This window comes from Priapulus caudatus, unplaced genomic scaffold (genome assembly GCF_000485595.1).
Source record: "Priapulus caudatus unplaced genomic scaffold, Priapulus_caudatus-5.0.1 Scaffold119, whole genome shotgun sequence".
Taxonomy (NCBI): domain Eukaryota; kingdom Metazoa; phylum Priapulida; class Priapulimorpha; order Priapulimorphida; family Priapulidae; genus Priapulus; species Priapulus caudatus.
The window spans coordinates 10,753-24,356 of record NW_014577180.1 but is presented as its reverse complement, the minus strand read 5'-3'; the positions used below and the strand labels follow the sequence as shown (position 1 = coordinate 24,356).

The 13,604-nt window shown below is 40.1% G+C and overlaps 1 protein-coding gene across 3 annotated transcripts; it reads right to left on the bottom strand.

The window, feature by feature from the left end:
- Positions 1-1,171: 1,171 nt before the first annotated feature.
- On the bottom strand, positions 1,172-10,888 carry LOC106805586 (sterile alpha motif domain-containing protein 3-like). 3 transcript variants are annotated; one of them, XM_014807240.1, is made up of 10 exons: positions 9,937-10,060; positions 8,871-8,955; positions 5,876-5,996; positions 4,033-4,275; positions 3,807-3,894; positions 3,338-3,517; positions 2,936-3,145; positions 2,207-2,378; positions 1,804-1,883; positions 1,172-1,492 (listed from the first exon to the last, which is right to left on the bottom strand). In XM_014807240.1, exons 1-10 carry the CDS (start codon positions 9,946-9,948, stop codon positions 1,439-1,441), a joined length of 1,245 nt encoding a protein of 414 aa, XP_014662726.1. In that variant the 5' UTR covers positions 9,949-10,060; the 3' UTR covers positions 1,172-1,438. The 3 variants fall into 3 exon arrangements, with proteins under 3 accessions (XP_014662726.1, XP_014662725.1, XP_014662727.1); XM_014807239.1 differs by lacking the exon at positions 1,172-1,492 and adding an exon at positions 10,855-10,888 and having other exon boundaries at positions 1,809-2,378; positions 9,937-10,056; XM_014807241.1 differs by lacking the exons at positions 1,172-1,492; positions 8,871-8,955; positions 9,937-10,060 and adding an exon at positions 6,375-6,624 and having other exon boundaries at positions 1,809-2,378.
- Positions 10,889-13,604: the final 2,716 nt, after the last annotated feature.

Sequence of the window (13,604 nt, the reverse complement as noted above, 5' to 3'; positions counted from 1 at the left end):
TACAGTTGTATGCAGTAAAATCCTAGAGGCTACTGTCCCTTTAAGTTAAACAAATGCCTCGAAACTGCATTGTCCACAAGTTATCGCAGATTGTCACTCAGTGCGGTAACATGTACACGCTTAGAAAAAAGGGTTCCCTGGTAGAACCTTAAGGGGTTCTTTGGTTTGCCACAGTGGGAGCACCCCTTAAGGTTCCACAATTAAAGAACCCTTTTTATAGGGTTCCACAGAGAACCCCAGATAGGGTTCCTCGAAGAACCCATGATGCTATATAAGGGTTTTTTGGGGAACCTTATGAAGGGTTACATGAAGAACCTCATTGGACAGAAAGGTGCCTTGAAGAACCTTGCCAAAAGGTTCCCAGAAATATTCCTAGCAATGGTGTTGACCCACTGTACCGGTACATAGAAATCCTAAATATATTAGACATAGCGTAATACAATGTATAACTGTTTTATTTATTCCACAATTAGGCTAAATTATATGTAGGCCTACATTTAAACAAATATAAGGTGTGCAGTGTCTTAAAAGTCAAAAACATATTTTACATTGCAAGGCTTCGCTAGGGCTAGGCTTAATCGGATCAATAAAATTCTTAGAGCTTAACACTACAATTGTGTTAATTATAGCATACATTACATTACATACATTTACATTACATTACATTACATTTTTACATTATTAGTGGAAACCAGGAATCCTCACGCGGGGCCAAGCAAAAACTATGGATGTCACATGGCACTGGTGGTGACATGATCCTCAATAATATAGGCAACTAATATTTAAAATTTGATTAATATGACAAACTTCATTAATAACATTTCATTTTAATTGCTTGGATACTGAACAAGTGTCATATGACTAATAATATTTCAATCCAAGAATCTATAGAAATATGTCCTGTATAAAGAGATTAAACCCACAATAAAGTTAAGACTAGTAGAATATAAAACCGTTAAAATTGGAGCACGACGTTTCGATCTCTTACTAGAGATCATCATCAGGTGAGGATGATGATCTCTAGTAAGAGATCGAAACGTCGTGCTCCAATTTTAACGATTTTATATTCTACTAGTCTTAACTTTATTGTGGGTTTAATCTCTTCATCCTCACATCACGTCTTACTGTGATTTTCCAACTCATGTCCTGTATACTTTTTTCATTTGTCAGTCAGCGTAAATTGAAAGGGTTACGATATCCTGGACACTCACTTTGTTTGTAATGATTGGTACAATCGCTGGATCACTGTCGTAACCTTTTCTTCGTTCAGTCCCAAAAGAAAGTGTTCCACAAATACTAAAGTCTTCCGAATATTGGCAGGATACGAAATACCAAACAGGTAAAACACTGACATAAGGCAGCACACTGCCTGGACGATATCAATTGTGTGTTATCTTCGATAAGGGAATCCATCAAGATAGACGAGATGCGCTGTGGTCTAATGGATTTCCCTCACATGCACTTGGATGATTGGGTTGTTAGTGTCGACAACCTGGAAATAGATTCTTTTTATTTACTACATGTAGACATTGGAAACTACAAAACCCAGTAAAATAATAGGTTTGAAATTGACGTTCAAAAGAAAATATACAAGGGTATATTAAAACAATGTCAATGACCTGAAGTGAAACACTTGTCAGTGTAATCAGAAGAAATGATACTAAGCATTCAAAACTGCAAGAGTATAAAAGTTGACCTTATATTACTCCGAGCAGACATGGCAGCCCAAAAACAAACGAGATATGAGTCTCGTCACTGAACCGGGATGGTAACTAGTATATATATGTACATAATGTATTTTACCTGATCAATCGCAATAAAGTTGGCGAGGCTTTCGTGTAGCAGGTTTGGCAACATTAGCAAGGCAGCAGTCAATGACGATTCTGAAAGATAAATAAATTCTGACACATAACTCAACTATGCGTAGTACATGTCACAAGTGGTCTATTGCACACAGTGGTGCAGAGAGAGGGTCTTGATCCCTTATCAAAAGCTCGTAATGTTGTATACACAAATATGCATGTTCCCATATACAGTATGAGAACAGTACTAAGATTCTAGGAAATTATGACAGTTCCACATGATGTTGTCATCATGCATAGACATGACGATTGGAGATGGTTTCGCATACGTCCAGGGTTTTTAAAATTAAATTTTTTCAGGGTTTTTAATTTAAATTTTTTAAACATTTTAGTAATGCATGTACTTTTTTTAGTGGATTCGTCACTTGTCTCTGTCTCTTCTTGTAGCAGCTGTCGGAGCCGTTCACTGTCTGGCTTCGGACAACGTTTGGTTACATTGTCGCAGAGTGGCAAAAGACCGCTTCTGATCGTCCGCTCACAATTTACTCTATATTGCATGTCCATGTCTACCAGAAGCTGTTTAAAATGTATGGAAAATACAATTTAGTGATCAAATATCTAACGAAAATCTTTATTTATATACACATTGTTAAATATATTATAGAGTCGGTCTTAGAAATTATCATCCACTTACATATGTACTTTTCGGGTCAGACGTTTTTGAAGTGCACTACATATCAAGATGCAAATTTAGGTAATAATGGGACGAAATGTCCTGACGAATGGGAAGAGTTTGCGTCAAAATCACATGGCAGAAATGTGTCTAATGGTTGAACGAGTTCAATTTTGACATAAAAGGGACACCGAATACGCATCTTGGATAGGGGGAAGAAACTGTGGAAACTTGACCCCCTGGTCACCAAATATCACTACCACGTTTCATACGGTAACTTGAACAGTCTGAGAAAATATGTGTGATGTTTGAACGAGTATGATTTTGGCATACAAAATGGCCGCCAATCGGGTATCATGGATCGGACACAGAGCAAACTCATCATCAGGCTATAGATGGTCACCCATAGTATTACCACCTATACATCTTATACTGAGTAGGATGTACATAAAATACTTACAAATTTTGGTCTTCGCAGCCAGGGAAATCGCTCGATGACCATTGCCGTTGTAATTGATTTATCCATGTAATAATTGCTGCGGTAAGTAAAAGTCCTCCTTATCTTCTCCCGGACGATGTCCATGTTAGGGCGTAGCTTCACAGTCTCTAAGGCTAATGCCTTGAGATGGAGCAATATTGACCGTTCATCCTCGGCCTCGGTCTCAATTGTCTAGAAACATAGAACAGACATTCCAAATAAAGGGTGAGGGCCAAGAAGTAATGTCACTGTTTGAAAACCAATACAGTACCGGGTATTCCTACTCCATTCACATGGGTTGTAAGAATGAATGAGCTCATCTCGCATCTCTACCACAGACTCCAAACTACAAAGACCATTTTTCAAATGATTGAATAAACTAACCTGACACATCCTCGTTTTTCCTTCTATAGGAGCTGCACTATCTCCTGACAGTGTTCTCTTGGATGGTCGTCCCCTGCCAGGCGAGCCAAACTTTCTTTTCATTTCAACAACTTCTTGTACGGTCGTCAGTGGCCTCCTCTCCTTCTTGCACTTGTTGCGGAGGCATTCCTTAAGACATTTCTGAAAAAAGAAAGTTACTTGTATTTACCAGATTAATATATTATTTTACCCCTTTCTAGTAGTTAGTTAATAAAAACGATATTGGTGCTTATACGGCTATCTTACGCAAAACGGAACTTAGCGCCAGATTTAAATATTGAAATATTAAATAATAGGCTACTGATAAATGTGGAAAATCGTCAAATTAAGCCAACCTGAAATCACTATTGCCACTTCAACAGTAAATTGGCTGGATATAATTCATTATGTCCATGAACACATTATAAATTTTTAATGTTTACTGACTCACCAGATTATCTCCATTCTTGCCATTGAGGAAGGGGTATTTCTTTACAAGAGCTTGTAGTAATCCATCGTAATGACTCGATTTTGGAAATCTGAATGAAAATAAATTAAAGTCTGAGACATATACATTACACAATTATGGACCTCAAGGAGACGTTACAAAGAAATAACTTGAATTTTGTAATGTCAATGCCGGTCAGCAAAAATGGATTCGAATTTTTAAAACTTACAATTCATATTTATCCATTAGGTGTTCCGCTAAAATCGTCACCAGTCTGCTGCGTTTGGCGCTCTTTGTGTTGCTCATGAAATCAGGGTCCTCGGCCTCAAGATGTTTCTGCAGTGAGGCTGGTATGCGTGGAAGGGTTGGCGATGATCCTCGACTAGGACTAGGACTGGCTTCCAGAACGTGTGTGGAGTCGGACTCGTACACAGGTACCAGTTCGTCGTCTATGGTTGCCACAGTCTTTAACCTGAAATAAATGTCTAATTTAACAGAGATCCAGAAACAAGTACTGTACTGTGTAAAATGTTTAGAATTGCGAGAATTGGATTGAAACTTATTACAAGGAATACATACGGTATTGGACATTAATTCCCCTGGCGTACCACATTTTCCTCAGTTGTTTAGAGATTAGCTAATTGTAGAATAGACGAAGATTTCTTAATAGGGCTTATTTTGTGTATCAAATCATTTTTATTTAGGTAGGTCAAGGTCACATATACATGTACAATACTTTAACGCAATAAACTTTCAATCAATTTTGCAATATAATTTCACTCTTAACTAAAGTCCATGAATCAATTCTGCAACATAACATGCAGACGGCCGTTTCGCGGGTTCATGGTTTCTACAAGAGTTGGAAATGCTGATCAACTGACTAATCTGTACTTCATTTACTAACAGTTTATAAATACGCCCAAGTGAATAAATGTCTGTAACTTCAGACTGGGCTTCACCATCACCATTGCGCAACTCAAATGCGATCTGTTTGTGGTTGCTGTTATATGTTTCCTTCTCAGCAGGTGACAAGAAATACATGCGCGGTTTAGATACCATGGTGGCATTTCCAAAATCAATGATTTTTGGTGTCGTATTGGGGCAGATGAGAATATTCTTCGCATGAAGGTCGTTATGTAGAACTCCCTTCATGTGAATATAGACAAGAGCATCAGCTAGACAGAAACTTATATTTAACCATGTGGTTTTTGGGAAGGCATTTCTCTTCACATAGGAATACAGTGTGCAGTCCGTTTTGTCAATCAATTCCATTATGATTGTTCTGTTGCCAATCATGCCATAAAGAAATGGAATAGATTTGTTACTCCCTTGTAAGTGAAGCAAAACTTTTGCTTCGAGCATTAAGTCACCATGTTTAGCTGCTTTAGCTGCCACTGGAAAGCCTCCACCAATCAATTTCAAGGTAACGACAGATACAACCCCATACACCCCAGACCACATACTACTGGTGTTTGGATCTTTTTCAATGGCATGGCTCTCAAGTTTCACTGGCATATTCTCAAGGGATCGAAGGACATTGTTCTGTGCAGCAACACGACTTAATTCGTGACTAGATTTTTCTGTTCTGCCGAAGACAACAGATCGAACAGTCTGATGCTTCGCACTGAAGGGTTTTCGGAAATTGTTCATTTTGGGTACTATTGCAGCAGCTTTCAGTTTGTTTATTGTAATGTCTTTCTGTTGGACGGTATGGTGCAGTTCATGCACTTTAGAATCCAATTCCAGTGCCCTCTTTTTCCTATTCTCCTGGTTTCGCTTATTCAGCTGTCGCTTACGGGTAACTTTGGCACTGGGAACGTGTTTGCTGAAAATCATAGTTTATGGTGTATGATTTCTGTGTATGATAGTGTCCCCACCTTATAAGTCTATGGATTGCTCCATGACGTACTATCCACCTTATAAGTCTATGGATTGCTCCATGACCTAATAAGTAGAATGTACAGACTAATATGAAACCAGGCACCATCATCAAATTAGAGTCAAATGAAATTGGCACAGTGGATAATCTGGATTCATCTTAGATTCATGCATAAACATCAAATAAAACTCACTCTTGCTCCTTGAGTGACGCAACAGCCTTCAAGAATGCCACTTGTTCCTTGAGCCTTGGATAGATGTTCCCCACCATGGTCTCCGTCAATCCAAACAAGGTCTCTCCATCAATTTCATGATCTAAAATTATAAATGTAAAAAGATGTATTATTCGACTAAGCACAAAGATGTAACGTCAGGGTACCCGATTGGCAGAGGGTACCCGATTGGCAGACTCTCAAGAAAAACCTATATTTACTACTCTAAATGGTCATTCATGTAAATTTTTCTATTTAAAAAAAAATTGGATGATAAAGAAGTTAAAAAATGCCCATTTTCTCTGCCAATCGTGTACCCTGACGTTAATTCTAGAAATGAATATAATCTGGAAATGTTTTCATCTTCACAATATTAACCCAGACATGTTTTGGGAGATCAGAAAATCGACAAACCATGTAGGCCTACATACATGGGTATACTTGTTGTGTAGTATTTGGCAAATTAAGGAACACGACGTACATGTATAATGGTCTATGTTTCAGCATGACAATATAATCTCCATCATTGTCCACATATGCATCAAGGATGTTGGTGTCGTGGTGATCTTGTGGCAACAGTTTCAACCATATATCCGTGTTTTTTATCCTATATCCGTGCTCTCCTTCTGTGTATGCTATTGCTCGGAACAGTCTACTGCATAAATGCCACTTTTCTTCGATTTTCAGAATATATACAACTTTCATGAACACCGGTATGCCAGTATCTTGGATGCGCACAACAATGAAGTCTCGCACATGGTATTGCATGTGATTAGCGATGATATTGTTAACCTTGGTGATGTTCTGTAGTTCTAACCCAATCTCCTGCTGCAATCCCATTGGTAACCTCGCAATTGTAAGATCACTCACTGCACCAATAGGTTTGATTGTCTTTCCCAAGTAATCAGATGTATTCAGCTGCCAGCACTGGTACAACTGGTGATGAGAAGCAAGGGTAAGTGCTGGATTCTTGAAATTGTACATATTCCCAGCAATCCTCTTGAAATATTGGTGTTTTGCTTCAAATCGCATGCACCATAACTCCCGCAAAGGTCCAAATTGCTGTATTAGGCGTGGATAGTGCACAAGATAATGAACCTTCGGTGTAAATCTATCGGGATATAGACTGTTGAATTCTGTCAAGAAACCTTTGATCAAAAACTCCAAGTATGGCAAGGAATCTCTCTCAACTGCTGGAGCAAAGATAATCTCCATTATTTCGCATAGCAGTAGAATATGGTTCCAGTGTGCACTATTTTCAGGAATGAAATCTTTCTTAATCAATGGCAACAGTCTAACAAGGCACCACTTCTCTGAAGCCTTTCCCGGAAGTTTCCCATCGCGAAGAATTGTTCCTGGTATAGCCGATGGTATGTTTGACTTGTCATTCTGTCCAAACTGAAAACTGGTGATTTCTGCATTCAATTGGTTCAATGTGAATACATTATCCGACACCATTTTGCATATGACCAGTTTTATAACAAGTGGAACAACTCCTTCAAGAATGTCGTGCATTATGTCTGGAGGAAATCCATCAGTCACTTTAAAGTACCGCAATTCCGCGAATGGACACGGCCCATTCACACCATAAATTGTTGAATTTGCACGATTTTCCAATACTGCTGCCAGATGATAAGTTTGTGTTTCCTCAGTTCGAATGCGCAATGTCGCCTCTGTGGCACTTTCCGATAAACTCCCATGGGCTATCATGCAAAACCGACACACACACCCACTAGAAAACGACCCAGAAAATCCAGCAATACAATGTGCAGATAAGTTGTCCGATGACACAGTAGCCAGTGATCCGTAGACATGCTGTTGCATCTGTTCATCAACATTAAATGTGAGACCCTGGTCTTCCAACAGCTTAAGGTCGCGTATCAATGGCTTCAGAATTTCAGCATATGAATGCTCTGTCACATATTTGTATTTCACCATCAGCAGCAAATGAATAAATTTCAACTGAGAGCGATACTTTGGTTCCAGGTTGCCAAGCGTGAAGTAAAATGCACTCATTTTATGTATTGTCTTCTTCGACCCAAGCGGATTCACTATTTCGAATTCATCTGTATACAAATTTATGAGTAAACTGTTACAGGATTTTGCAAACAACTCGTGTTTTTTGAATATATCACCGTCTTGGTAATCATAAAGTACTCCGTCACTAGGTGGACGCTGCCGGTTGACATTTTCCCACACATCACTGTTGCCCAAGATTCTTTGCAGCAGACTGAGTAAGGGGACGTATTGCATCGTGTGTCTCTCATTACCTGGTAGCACGTATTCCACTGCATCAATCAATCCAAGGTTTTCACTACAATACTTCAGTACCTGGTAGTCTGTAGTAAATGACTGAAAAGCTTCCAGGAACACGTTGTCATTACTGAGAAGTTCCTGCATATCATCATCCTCCTCAATATTTATGTTCCGTTCTCTCAACTTTTGACGTATCGATGTGGTATAATGTTGAGAGAACATTTCAAGAAGAAATTTAATTTCCTCAACAACAGTAGTTTGCACAACTTTAGGTAGAGCATGTTTTTCTTGCAAGTTCAAGAGAAACAAACAGAAATGTTTCTTCAGATCACCAAGTAGTGCATCGACATCTACAACATCTACATATTCTTCATGTCCTACGTCTCCAGCATTGAATTCTAGTTCATCTCTGTCATTGTCATCCATATCGTCCTCATTATTAACTCCTTCAACTTCCATGTCTTCCTCATTTCCTTCTCGAACAGGAAACCTTCGAAAGTCATGTTTTCTATACATATGACTTCTGTATGAGGTGAATTTGTTGAAATGTCGGCCACATCCAGTTATATAGCAAGTCACTCCAAAGTCTGGTTCATGCTGGTGCAACAATCCCAAATGTTCGATAATTTTCGATAATGAAAACTTTTGCACTGGGCATCTTTGGCATCTAAACACCTCCATTTTCCTAGTATTATGCGATATGGCACAAATAGTCACTTACTGATGAAATAGTCCTTAGCTCCATCTAGTTTATTCTTCCCGAGCCATTCAACAACATGTTCAACGGACCATTTTGATGGGATCGTCTAAATAGAAAACAACAACTTTATTAATACTTGAACGAGTTAGATTTCGGCATACAAAATGGCCACCAATCAGCCATCTGGGGGACTGATTAAACAAACTAGGGGTCCATGGGTCCCTGGCCCACTTGCCATTGGGTATTGATTTTTGAAATTGAAACTGCCTAAAATTTCGCACCCTAGTAGATCTCATCACAGGCTACAAGTTTCCAATTCATTATGTAAGTGAATTATTAATAGGAAAGATGATATGATGGAGAATGTCTAGAATTTTCAGATTTTTTTGCAAACTTTCGGCAATTCGAGGCCCCCTGGTGGCGAAACGAAGAAATCAATCGTCCTGAAATTTCGCACCCTAGTAGATCTCATCACAAGCTACAAGTTTGCAATTCATTATGTAAGTGAATTATTAATAGGAAAGATGATATGATGATTTTTCGTTTTTTTGTTGACTAGTTCTCATTTGAACGTAAATGGCCACCTGGTGGCCATCTTGGATTGGATCATCATGAAACTTTTCACAGTGATAGACCTCGTGACGCACTATAATATTGCAATTCATTATGTAACTAAATTATGAACAAGAGAGATTTTTATTCTGACAAAATCGGTCCTTCATAATTTTTTTCAGGTAACATAGTGGTACATCTTCATGCAAAATATCAGCCTCATAACTGCTACGGTTAAAAAAAACTTCCCGGTACTGAAGTCAAAAAGTGCGATTTTGGCATTCAAAATGACCGCCAGGCGGCCATCTTGGATTCGACAGACCCATGGGGATACATGCTCATACCAAATTTGGGAATTCTAGCTTATACGGTTATGAAAACTTCCCCTGAAAACTAATCTGTCTACGGACGGACGGACGCCAGACGACTTTAGAATGCAATAGCCCATCAAGTGGGCTAAAAATTAAATTACTTTCAGTCAGTATTAAAATATGAAGTGTGATTGGTTTACATGTACCCGGTACACCATACGGACAACATTGTCCATGTTCAGCAGATCAGTATCTCAAGCAGTAGGTGTAGTGTAGGTCTCAATCAGTATGTCAATCAGTAGGTCTCAAGCAGTATGTAGTGAAGTATGTCGCACAACAGAGGTCTATAACAAAAAATAACAGTGAAAATTTAAAGCATTTTGAAATTTATACAACACAAAAATATCTGCTCATGTACCGTATAAACACAATATTATATCCTATTAATGCATAAAATAGCATAGATATGTTAATAATTAAAAGCTTTTAGCAATATAAGATATAGGTAGATATACTACATAACTGAAAGCTTATTTTAATGGTATTTTAATCAATAGGCCTATACGAATATGAATGATCCCGAAAAAAAACACCACTTCAAAACCCTCCTTGGCCTAAGTAGGCCTATACCTGGCCTAGGTAGGTAGTAAGAGTCGAATTAGTGCCTTTGGTGTAGTAATACATAGTTTTGTATATTGGAGCATGGGTAAGGTTAGCCCGCCCAGGCTCTCCGACTGTTACACGTTAACTGTTAACTGTTAACGTAGTGTTAAGCGAGAAGGGAACTTGTGGCTAGGGTAAGGTATAGTCTGCACTACTTTTGACTTGCACTATACTTTGAGCCCAACCAATTCACAGAATCTGCACAAATTTGCAATCCAACAATTTTTACAGGAAAAGTACAGCAGTGTAGGCCCCGTGGTGATGGTTACTATTTTAATAAGCATCTTCATCTTGCCCCATCATGGCTATCGGAGTCATAGGAGGTTGATTTCGGCAATTAGTCACGCCGCCATTTTATGGTATAATTTTTTTAATTCACAAGTTGAAGATTATTACACACAATTATTACCATGCGACAATGAACTACACTGACTAGAATATTGTGTGAATACCGCTCCCAACAATAGATAAAATATTACCTGAATAGATGCGTGATGGGCCGTGATATGAGCCAGAATAATCATGAATAAAAACCGGTTTTCGTGAGAAGACAACGGAAAATTGAAGATAAAGAATGCGCGGGAGTGTAGGTGGCACTGCGATAGGGGTCACGTGACGTCGCAATGAGGAATTTGAGCAAAACGGCATTAGTTCAACTTTGGAGCAATATTTAATTATGATAACTAATAAATTTTTATAAGTATTATAGCTCATTATAATCACTAGACGATCTGCAGCCCGGATATCCGCGCGAAGCGAAGCACAATGACTTATTCGCTGCCCTCTATTTAGAAACATCTTCCCGAGGCCCTCTGGGTACAACAGAAAGCCGCATAATCGGTCAATTGAGGAGTTGTGGCGATTGCATAAGCCTTTCGACTTTGCACGTAGGGCGAAAATAAATCCAAATGCTCGTTTTTGTTGGTGTGTGGCTCGGCGCGCATCCTTTTCCTTGTTTTTTTTTAAACTTGAAAATGGTACGTAGATGGACTCGTTGCGCCATCTATGGGTCGCGATAACTTCCAAATTAATGTCAGGGCATGAACCAGCGAAAAGGGAAAATTATTTTTCTACAGCGCGGTGCACAGTTCGACACGCTAGCGTAACTCACTTCAGTATAGCTAAACTTTATAATTCTCAAAGTACATGAAAACACTGTAAATACACATGATACTTTCTAAATTCGATGTTGAAACTTCTTCTGTCTTCTACAGCGTATTACAGCTTAAATGTCAGCTATTTTCGACTCAGCAACAACTCAAAGAATATTTCAATATTGCGATTTAACTAGCAGGAGAAGGTTTCCACTAACGGCCGAGACTCCGACCCGTGATCACTTACCTTTCATTTGAGCCCAAGCATTCGACTTCCTCCTCTGGCAGTTATTCGAACAACGGGACGGGCCATTCAAAGACACCAAATCCCGTAGAATAAAAACGTCGGCGCCATTTTGCCCAGTCTAAAAATTTGGCCTGGTATTTTGCACATAAACAACAGTACAACTCCAGAATCTTTAGAACGAACGGTAAAACACTATTGAAACATTATTATTGGAATATCCAGACTGAGACGGCGCATACTAGAGAAGCCGTGTGCCGAAAGGACGGTGTTTCGCCAATCCCCCAAGCGCTTAGTAATGTTCGCAGATTCTTGCGCGCAATTCCCGCGCAAGGCCGCACGCGACCGCTGTTCCCACTTGGGAACGTTTCCTCAGACAGTATGCAGCGCTGGCAGCTATGTGGATCGTGCGCCCGAATGAACTTGGCGGCGCCACGGATCCCATAGCTGCCATGCCGAACAAGGTGGCCGCAATTCTCTTAGCTGGGGTCGGAACAGACGGGTCAGACATTTGGACCCTGAAACAGTGTTGACTTGTTATAAAAAGCATAATTTCTGCTCGTCGTAAACCCCGAGCTGCCGTTTCGTCATCGACCGCTGTGGGACGCAAAAATTCAAGAAAGGGACTGATCGAAATTCTCGCAGCTTCGCGAAACCCTTTCCTGCAGTAAGTCTTGGAACATCGGCTGGCAAGTGACAAAGGCTTATATAGACTGGAGCTCGGTCCCACCTCGATTACCCATCGAGGTGACTAATGCTGATATAAGCCCGCAGAAAGCACGTAGCAATACATGCATAAACCGCGCCAAACACATTACATCGCAATGACATGTACTTATATCGTGAGGGACTCTAGGCTATAGGCACACGTACAAGAATAACCTGTACGTGATAAATATACAATTTGGAACACGTACAGGGGCCTCAGGTCTAATTCATTTCTGGTTATTAGCATGACCCTTTCATGGAATGAAGTATGAGATAGCCTCGTCGTTAATTTACCGCCGGTCCCAGTACACTTACGTAGCTTACTAAGCCTTTAGCCTATTATCAGTCTATGGCCTCAGTTTCATACAGCAAGTGCCGCTACACTACAACTACTCTGCGACGTACAACTTTCCCTGTCACTTATGATAACTGGATAGTAATGTAAATACCCGACAAGAACCCTGTACATATCAGGTGCATTAATGACCTGCTACGTGTGACGTGCAAGATGAACGGCCTGCACTGCAAGATCATCTTAGATCTCGACGTACTCAAGAAAACGGTATTGCTAGGGTTAGAATATACTAGGTGTACATATGGACGTCTCTCCACACCAGCTGGTTGCGCTGGTAGGAGCTACTGGCATGGAGCTGGCAGCTGGTATATTATAGGGCGTGTGCACCGTCAAGGTAAGTGCTGAGCAGTGGCGAGCTTCCAAGTTTGTTCTGCGAAGTTTTGTCTGCACAAAAAGAGAATCGAGGGCCGGCCACCCTCGGCACCGCAGGGGTAGACGCAAGTTTTTGCTATCAAGCAGCGACGCCCTGATAGCTGTCAATTATGAAAACATGCGTCGTCACGCTCTCAAAACCGATTCTCAAAACAAAGACTCATCCAACAGCTTCGATCTTTGTTTCTATTTGAAGAAACAGTGGTCCTTGACTAACTTGACTTTCTTATGAAAAAACATCAATGTCGTCTGTTGCGTAACAGAATCTGTATGTCACCGCGAATCACACAAGATGACGAAGATTGCTCGCCACGGACCGCCTACGCCACGCCGCTGACGCCACGAAGGCGGAGCGTTTTCAGAATCCCAGATAACATAACATCGTGATAATCATCAATGGCACCATCAGAACATCAACTGGTGCGTTAAGATGGCATACGAGAAGTCGGGCGGAGC